Here is a 10,076-nt window from a genome sequence, read left to right as displayed (position 1 = left end):
AGGTTCTATCATAAACTAATTACCAATACAAGAAGTATGAAAAAAGTTGAGGTTCTACCATGAAGGAAATTAAGGTTCTATCAAAAAATCAATTGACGATATTGGGAATGCGTAACTCAACTTATAAGCCCACGAAAGAGTAGCAATGCTACAAGTCTTCCTCCCTTACTCTTCCCAATGTAAGGGGATCTTACAACATAAGTTACAAATATATAACTGAGAGATGTTAAGGAGACTCTTTCAAAAGTTAGACTCTTTATGGATTCTTTGTTATCTCACAGTTTAATTTCAATTTCCGTGCCAATATTATAAAATATTATGTTAAACTGTGAGTTGACAGATGTTCCATAAACAATCCTGTTGATAGAGTCTCCTTACCACTTCCCTTGCGTAAGTTTTTCCCAATCAAATACATTCAATCATTTTATCTATGTCTTTGATTTTAGGTATAGGTTGCTTTCGACTACCCCGTAGACCGAAGTAAAGTATATGACCCATTTTAGGACGAAAAATCCCCCAAAAGTCTTTGTTTGATCTTCCAAGTTACATACTTGACTTGGTCTTGCTCAAAACGAAGGCAACACATCATTTGTCCATCTTGGCATCACCAAATAAATCTTGACCATCAATTGTTCATCTTATATGAATGTAGGGATATAGGTATGTCGTTGATGCTGTGAAGATGAAGTTGATTGGCGGATTCGTTCTTTCTTAGTTTATATTAGTTTAGTTTTGTTGTAATTGTTTGTGCCGATTTAGCAGTTCATGTGGTCTCGCCATTTGATGATGACTTTATTCTCAGTGATTTCTTGTTCATATGGCGGCCATGTAAGAGTTTTCCTCAGATCAAATTATTAGTCATCATAGAATTTACCCATTTAACAGTTTGTGTAATTATGTTAGTTAATTAAAGAAATCTCTTTATCCTTGCTTGTAAAAAAATATTTGTCCCAAAAAGAATCCAAATGCTAAAGTTGACATCCATCATTTCCAAAAGAACCCTACATCTCATGACTCAGTTGACTCGGCAAGAGTTCATCATAAGATCTACAAGAAGGTCGTCCAACTAATTTTGGATTTAAATCAAGGACAAAGCATAGCATTACTTACAAGAAAACATGCATAAGGGAATAAACTTGGAATTTTGACAAAAGTCATAGTTTATAAATTGATATGCATCAATTATCTTGTTTAGATTCATAAATATAGAAATTTAGAATTTCCGCGTAAAAAATTCTGAAATTTGGGACTATCAATTCCGAAGTTTAAATTCTATGCAAATAAGTATCATTTCTAACTTTCTATGAATGAGAATTTAAAATAACAAATTTGTAAAATATAATTTACCAAAAAAATAATGTTAGACTCACCATATATTTGTAATACATTTTAGTTTCACTTCATGTAACATTCAATCAACACCTAAAAGGTAAAATAATACTAGATAAGATAGAATCTTTAATTAATGTGATGTTTACACATTTCACTTGACACATCTCATACGGTATACCAATATTGGTATATGACTAGTCGAATGAGGATCCTCTCCGGATCCTCTTTGTAAGGATCCTAGACATTTTTAAATCGTGTCCGTTTATCGTATATCATGTGATCAGTTTTCGTTAGATACTATTCATATTTAATTTTAAATAAAAGTATTTAAAATGATTTTTGATCGTACGATGTACGATAAAAGACACGATTTGAAGATCCCCAGGATTCTCACAAAGAGAATCCGAACATGATCCTCATTCTAACTAGTCGGGCTAAACTAAATAAACCTAGCAAAAATGTTACTCTTATTAAAAATTATATATCACATTTGTATCGTATTTTTAATAAAAATAGATCAATTTCTGTTGGTGGGCCAAGTCTATTAGAAAAGTTGAGTGCCAACCGAAGCTTAATCGTTAGGACTCTTTTTTTGTCAAATGCTAATGATTAAGTTGAAAATTACAGGTTAATTTTGTTTTATTTTTATTTTATGAGTCGAACGATAACAATAATAAATTATATATTAGATTATTTATCGATGGTATTTGAACTTATACTGTCATATAAAAACATAATATTTTTTTCACTACGAGGGTAAATGGTGAATTGCTGTTTTATTTTTGTTGGGTGCAAATAAATTGAGCAAAATACATAAGATTGAGCAGTCCGGTTGGTGACTTTGCGTTTTGACTACCTTCACTTTCTCCTCAAACGGGAAAGAAAGAGACTGTTTGTGCCAGGCCCAGAGTCTCCACTGACCAAACCTAGAGAGAGAATAAGGGGAGAGAGAGAGAGAGAGAGAGAGAGGGAGAGAGAATGCAAAGACTGCCTCTCACTCACTGCTGCTCTTTTGCTTTTTGCTGGGTTTTTCTAGTTCTCCCTCTGCTCTTCGTTAGTTTCATTTTTGCTGTACCTCCCTTTGCATGTACTGAAAAAAAGCAAATAAAAAACCCATCTTTCCATTCCTATCACCATCTCTGTTTCTTAACCTATTCAAAAGTATTGCAGTACAGAAACTCTCCCATCTTCTCACAGATCCAGCTGTAAGTCCCCTCCCCTCTTCTCTCTCTCTCTCTCTAACTTGTACAATTTCTAACCACTATTGCTTGGTTTGCTTTGTATCTATTTGTAAAATCTCAAATATCGCAATTTATCTAATTTTTGGATGTGGGGTTTTTCTGTTCTTTGCAGATTCCATCCTCATTGTAGTTTAATGTTGGTTACGAATGTTTCTGATTGATGGGTTATGGTTAATTTCTTTATTTTGCAGCTTCTGTGATCCAGAGTTGATGGATTGGAACTCCAAAAGTGATCAGAATTGGTTTTGTAATTTATGTTGAACCCGGATATCTGTATTACTTATTTCACCGCTTTGGAGCTGGTCATTCTTGTTTTATAACTCGTTGAGGATGATTCGGATTTCGCCACTGGTTGCTTCAATCCTGTGCATTTTTATCGATAGGAATAGTCGTCCGGAGTTGGGTTGGCTTTAACTCTTGAAAAGGCTTCAAGTTCTTGTCTTGGATTTTGTATGAAAAATACGTTGTGGCTTATCAACACAATGGGTGGGATGTGCTCCAAGAGGAGGAGATCGACTGTAGACGATGTCAATGTAAATAATGCCCCCAATGGAGGCCTTCCTACTGCTGATGGCCATCATAGTAATGGATCTCGTGGTCTGCCCCCGAAATTGAATTCCAATTCGACTCCATCCCCAGTTAGTGAAGGCGTGGATGAACAATTTCGAGACCCGTTTATGTTGCCAGAAACAAATAATATGGTACCTTATGGGCTCATTACAGATGATGTCAACGACGGGATTCCTCACTTGTCGAGGACCTTATCGCACAAAAATAGATCTAACAAGTCTAAGCAGGCTGTGGCAAAGGTAATCCTGACTTTTTAATGTTAATTTTTAGTTTCTATACCTTTGGAACCACAAATTGTTCGTAGCGAGTTGGGATGGAACTGTTACACTAAAAGTGTAGTCATCAGAAAATGAGGGTGACAAGCTGTTCAAAGACGCCAGTTTATGAGTTATTGCGTATTAAGTTGACCTTTAATTGGGGTTGACATAGAAATACTAGTGTGAAACTTGGACTAGAAGAAAAGTTTGTCCGTGTGTTTCTCCCACTTCGTTTGGATTGAGGGAGTTGACTGGACTTGGTGATAATAGAAGTCAAATACTTCAAACAGGAACATTGTTTCAGGAATTACCAGGGCTTTTCGTAGAGTGTCTTTTGGTTGAACAAATATTAGAACACGTTATTAGAAAGTAAGGAAGGAAGTATAAAGGAGGTGTTTGAGGTAGGCTATTCCAGTATCTACCACGCTATTTAGTGAGAAGAATACAATTATGGGCTTTTGGGGAAGGGATAAAGGCTGTAGTTTTATGGAGGTGTTGAACAAAGGCTGTGTCTTGACTCTTGGGTAGTGTGAATGCCGAAAAGTAGAAGGTTTTTTTTACTGATGAGGGGAGAGGGTTAAAGCTTTGTGGAATAGAATCAGATACTTGGATTTTTTTGTGGTTCCCGATTGGAGGGCTTTTATACACAGATCAAGAGCTTCACAGAAAGATGTTCCCATTTGTATGTGAAAGTCCTTTTCAGGGGATGCAACTCTTATAGGAATCTTCCCTTTTAAAGTTATTTTTAACTATTTAGCATCATTATCATATCAGTTTGTCCGTTATTTAATTCCTATTCTTATTATTCTCTTGTTATAGGTATCAGAAGTAAGCTCCCTTCTGGGCAGGGCTGGTACTGCTGGCCTTGGGAAGGCAGTGGAAGTATTGGACACCCTTGGTAGTAGCATGACGAATTTGAATCCAAGCAGTGGTTTTACCTCAGGGGTGACAACAAAAGGGAATAAAATTTCAATTTTGGCTTTTGAAGTCGCAAACACAGTTGTTAAGGGTTCAAATTTAATGCAGTCCCTTTCTAAGGATAACATCAAACATCTAAAAGGGGTTGTGCTTCCATCAGAAGGGGTACAGAATTTAATATCAAGAGATATGGATGAACTCCAGAAAATTGCTGCTGCTGACAAGAGGTTAATAATTGAAAATTCCTTGTATAATTTTCGGATGATCGGAACAAGCTATTACTATTTTTGTTTCTTAACATGTGTTTATATCTTGAATAATTGTACATGAAGGTTGGAGAAATAATATTTTGTGGTAAAATTGTGGCAGAGAAGAGCTCAAAGTTTTCTCGGGAGAAGTAGTGCGTTTTGGAAATCGTTGTAAAGATCCTCAGTGGCATAATCTGGATCGCTATTTTGAAAAGTAAATCTATCAAGAAATTTGATATTTTCCTCATGTCTGTTTAACTCCTTAGACGATGTTCTGACACTGCCACCTGTGCTATCTCCCAAATGTTAGGTTGGGTTCAGAAATTACACCACAGAGGCAATTGAAGGAAGATGCAGAGACAGTGATGCAGCAATTGATGACGTTAGTTCTAAATACAGCTGTAAGTACACCTATAGAGAATGCAACCTCTAGTAGCAGTTGTGTCCATTAGTGACTTACCTTAGAAGTTTCTGTAACAGCATGCAAATGTTGAAGAGAAAAATAATAATATTTTTAATATCTCCTTTCCACTGGGAAACACAATTGGCATAAGAATGTCATTGGATTAGTTTTACTTTATTGTTTGTAGTTATCTTGAATGAGGTTCCCTCCTCAAGCTATGTGCTTTCTTGTCCGACATGGTTGAATTCTATAACTAGGATATCAAATGAAACTGAATTAAAATGCTTCATATTATGGATCAAAGAGGCTGTTTCTCCTCGTTTCTTTGTTTCTGTAGCATTAAAAGTTGATAACTTTCCTTATTTTTATATTTTGTCAGCTGTATTCTAAGTATAATAGGTTTTGTTGCTTGAAGTACCAAATATTTGGTCAATCATCTATCCGTATGAAGATTACAGTTAATTACTCAAAACGTTGCTTAGCTTTGTTGTAGTCCTTATTCAGTTGAAGGGCTTTCAAGCAAGACAATCAAATTTTCTGTTCTGCATTTAGGATTTAGCACTCTTTCGTGTTGCAGAATCATTAAACAAGCATTGGTGGCGTTAAAAAATGTTACTGCAACTGCTGGGCATATGTTGTTCCTTAGAACTTTACTGAACGATAACTTTAAAATTTAGTAAACAAGAATTGGTGGTGTTAAAAAATGTTACTGCAACTGCTGGGCATATGTTGTTCCCAAGAACTTTACTGAATGAAAGCAAACCTTTTTCTTGGTTACAGGAATTATATCATGAGTTACATGCCTTGGACAGATTTGAACAAGATTATCGGCGGAAGCTTCAAGAGGAAGACAACTCAAGTACTACCCAAAGAGGTAACTTGCATCTTGTATTTCCTTTACAATGTCATATGAAAATTTATCTCTATATTTTGGTCTTGTAGGTTAATAAAGTTATTCTGTTTTGTATTTATCCAGTCTTTTTTTTAGTTGATGACCGAGTGTCATAAAGAAAGGAGTACATCAATATACTTTCTATGTGTTTGTATGTGTGTGGAACTGTAGATTTTTCCATGGTCTGTTTCGGCAGTTCTCATATCTAATAATGATGCCATGCTAATACTTGTTCTGAAGTTTGTTCATTATGTAATTTTTTAATTGTTACTATTTTGGTATTTCCGGATTTTTTCTTTGTTTGTACCTTTATAATACCATGCCGGGGAACTCAAATGTTCTTCCATTGTTGGTCTAAGCCAATAAACCTTTAATACCGGCAGTTGGCCTCATCTCAACGTGTCCTACAAACAAAACCTTCCATATTTTTGAAATTTTGATTTCCTTCAATTTATTGTTTTGTTTGCAATGAAATGGTTAGAGTCGCTTGAAGGTAATTTTGGTTTATTGTGCCTGTATATTCTTGTCACGTGTAGGAGATAGCCTTGCAATCTTGAGAGCAGAGTTGAAGAGTCAAAGGAAGCATGTGAGAAGTTTGAAGAAAAAATCACTTTGGTCCCAAATTTTGGAAGAGGTAGCAAGTCAGTATTTCTATTTGTGTATCTCACTTAGGTGCAACTGAAAATAACTTTCTGTTGATCAAATGCAGCACACAAAAGTGGGGTATATATTTGTTAGTCACATAATAAAACTTTGGAAGCTTCAATTTGCAGCTAGAGAATGCACCCATGTATTTTAAAGTACTCTTCTTCCGAATTTCTCGAAGGGATGTCATAAAAAGACGTTAAAGCCTAAACCACTCGAGGAAAACAAATTACTTAATTGGTTTTTTGGAGAAAAGAAAAAAATAAACAAAGCAAGCCAGCGATAGGGAGGGGACCTTTACTTTTATTTGATTTAAATTTTTTGGTTCTGAAGAAATAAAAAGATTGTTCTTTTTATTATGACATTTTGAGAATATTCTAGGATGTGTGAATTCTATGTCTTGTGCTTAAGTTCTGGGTTGTTGAACGATGATCGTGGGTGCACTGTGCCAATAGAATTTCCCTTGAAGTTCTACAACTATCCTTATATCTCTTATTTACAGGTCATGGAGAAACTTGTCGATGTTGTTCATTTCTTACATATGGAGATTCATGAAGCATTTGGAAATGCAGGTATGCGTCAAAAGTTCGGATGGAATTTTTTATATTGGTATTCGAAGTCTGCTTGGACAGTTGGGAGTAGGACAGGAGGCTGAGAAAGATAATGGCTATTTCTTGTTTTTGATTAAATTTAATACTTACAAAACAAATTTGCACCTGACTGCTAAAAAGTTGGCATTCTTGAATTAGTATAAAAATTTAAGGGAATTGTTATTGGCACTCCAAAGTTCTCATTGTGCACTCATCACAAGTGTTTTTCTTTCTAAATTTTGGAGTGCTAATAACAATTCCCAAATTTAAGTGTAGTTGATATATGGTATGGTATTGGAACCACTCCAATCTGGTAAAGATAACATCTCCAAATTAAAGCTAACGTCTCTTGTAATATATCTGTACATGTATTGTTTATCTCTTGTAATATTCAATTGTGCATAACAATTGTTTAGAAGTTAATCATAGTGTTCAATTATTAAGTGACTTTGTGTGAATTTTGTGGTCGTGCAGATACTGAAAAACCTGTGAAAGGTTCTCAGAACAATCACAAAAAGTTGGGGTCTGCTGGTCTTGCCTTGCATTATGCAAATATTATCACTCAAATTGATCTTCTTGTGAGTTGATGTTGTTATATTCATTTCCTAAATTTTCAACCTTTGTGATAATATTTTTTCTTTTCTTTTCTTTTACTTCAGTATAAACAAGTATTTTGTATTGTCAGTGAACTACTTAATACGGTGGTGAAAATACAGTGTTTTTTTACCGTAAGCTAGCAGGTTTTAAGTTTCAATACCTTTTTAGGCTTCAATGTGTTTATTATGGGGGTTATATTAGTGTGGAGCAACTGACTTTGAGTGTGAGAGTGGGTTGTATCCAGGTCAGTTTGGTAAACATATTTCTGTGGGGTTATGCAACCTCTTATTCTTAAGTGCCAAAATCCTTCTCTGTTTCTCTCCGTACTGTTCTTTTAAAGTTTTTGCTACCTCTAGACTATTTTTTTAATGAGCAGTCCTATGCCTGGGAGATTTCAAGCGTGGTGGTAAAGTATTGGGTTCTGATTTCTGTGAGTTGGATTCCATAAATGTAGGATGTTCGGACAATGTATGTGTATTAGCTTTTCTTCAGTTGTGTATAGCATAACTAGCAATTAGCAGGTTATAGTAGTTACCTGGTCTATGACAGGAAGTTTCCCATTTTATGTTAAAGCACAATAATCATTCTCCTTCAATCAAATGTTATGTTTATGTTGCTTGATAAATGGGAGTTTTATGCTTTATATCAGATCACTTGGGCCATGACCTCTGAGTTAATGTTTGAATGTAACCAGGTGTCTCGATCAAGTTCTGTGCCTTCAAACACACGGGATACTTTATATCAGGGGCTCCCGCCTGGTGTGAAATCAGCTTTCCGCTCAAAACTACAGTCATTTCAGTTGAAGGAAGAGGTATCTATAGTTTTATTTAACAAGTGGAATTATTAACAACTCACCTACATTGTATTGTACTACTACAAAGTAAGCTCATATTTGTATGCCCATGAATGTACTGATCTATAACTTATCTTCGAATGCTTTTTCTTTTCGCAGCATACAATCGCTGAAATTAAAGCTGAAATGGAGAAAACGTTGCGGTGGCTAGTTCCCATTGCCACTAACACAACCAAGTAAAGCTTCATTTGTTTTTCTTTTATCCCCCTTGACTGGAGTGGTTTAACATATCATCCAATCTTTTTGGTGGTCACATTCTTCATTTATGACAATGTTTATTTTCACAACTCTCTCATTTTTCTTCAATTCTGTTTACTGATTACTCTTTGCAATGCGGTTTTATGTAGAGCTCATCATGGCTTTGGCTGGGTTGGAGAATGGGCAAACACTGGGTGAGTTCTTAATTGCAGATTGCCTTCCATTTACTTGTGATTTCCCGATATTTTCTTAATTTTATTAGTTGTAATGCATTAGGTCGGTGATGAACCGAAAACCTGCTGGTCAAACTGACTTGCTGAGGATTGAGACACTGCACCATGCTGATAAACATGGAACCGAGTCTTACATTCTTGAACTGGTGGTGTGGCTTCACCATCTCGTTAACCAAACGAGGGTTGGAAACTGTGGAATTAGATCTCCTGTTAAATCCCCTCTTTGCTCCCCCAACCAGAAGGCAATTCAGTTATGTATGAACAAAACCAACTGCTCATCACCCATATTAACAGTTGAAGACCAAGAAATGCTTCGATATGTAAGTAAGAGAAAACTGACGCCGGGGATTAGTAAGAGTCAAGAATTTGACACCTCAAGGACCAGGTTCAGCAAGCATAACCGGCTGAGCAAGAGTAGCAACCACTCCCCGACAAGTGTGTTGAATTATAAGTCTATAGCTGATTAGGAATAAGTTGTGATATTAATATGTGTATGCACTTATGTTAAAATACCAAGTGAGAAGGTATATAGAAGTAATGCAAATATTGCCAGGTGTTGTAATCCTAGCAACTAGCTAGATGAAGGGTTGAGATTGATTTGTAATGAGAGAGAACCCATCTTGGATTCCAACAGTAATGTAAGCACTGTGTGTGTGCATTTTTTGCAGAGAGAAGAAATAGAATATGCTCTGCTAGATTTCTGCAGAGAGCTTCAATCATTTCGACTCCTTCATTTTATTGTCCATTTTGTTTTATTCTTCTTCATCAATTTACCAGATAAGATCCAAATCACAACAAAGTGAACGTAGGAAGGATCCATTTCCAATCAGGAGGCCATCCTCCGTTCCTATCATTAACTTTGATTTCGACCGGAGCAAAGCACTGGATGTCATTGATCGGATGGACACAATTCGAAGTATTTGAATGCACAGGCAAAGTGGTTCTTGTGTATGTATGTCTTGTACGTTCATCTGCGGCATTTGTCCCTGTCGTGTGCTCTTTGTTGTTGCGGTGGCGATGTCATGGAAGCGGGCATGGATGCTGAGAAACGAGAGAAGTCATGGCCGTTTTGAATGTCAAAATGTAGGATGAGAAATGT

At 35.9% G+C, this 10,076-nt stretch overlaps 1 protein-coding gene across 4 annotated transcripts; it reads left to right on the top strand.

Annotated features, from left to right (window-relative positions):
- Positions 1–2,157: 2,157 nt before the first annotated feature.
- Positions 2,158–9,693, top strand: LOC103444834 (protein PSK SIMULATOR 1-like). Of its 4 annotated transcripts, none has more exons than XM_008383777.4 (13): positions 2,158–2,537; positions 2,765–3,382; positions 4,220–4,545; positions 4,688–4,780; positions 4,877–4,967; positions 5,750–5,843; positions 6,398–6,495; positions 7,009–7,078; positions 7,571–7,674; positions 8,388–8,504; positions 8,646–8,722; positions 8,894–8,938; positions 9,021–9,693. In XM_008383777.4, the coding sequence occupies exons 2-13, from the start codon at positions 3,026–3,028 to the stop codon at positions 9,442–9,444; spliced, it is 1,896 nt and encodes a 631-aa protein (XP_008381999.3). In that variant the 5' UTR covers positions 2,158–2,537; positions 2,765–3,025; the 3' UTR covers positions 9,445–9,693. The 4 variants fall into 4 exon arrangements, with proteins under 4 accessions (XP_008381999.3, XP_070665637.1, XP_070665639.1 ...); XM_070809536.1 differs by having other exon boundaries at positions 8,643–8,722; XM_070809538.1 differs by lacking the exons at positions 2,158–2,537; positions 2,765–3,382 and adding an exon at positions 3,772–4,082.
- The last annotated feature ends 383 nt before the right edge of the window (positions 9,694–10,076 follow it).

The sequence above is a fragment of the Malus domestica genome, chromosome 12, assembly GCF_042453785.1.
Source record: "Malus domestica chromosome 12, GDT2T_hap1".
NCBI classification, from domain to species: Eukaryota; Viridiplantae; Streptophyta; class Magnoliopsida; order Rosales; family Rosaceae; genus Malus; species Malus domestica.
The sequence above is the reverse complement of the archived record's forward strand: the minus strand, read 5'-3'. Positions and strand labels throughout refer to the sequence as shown.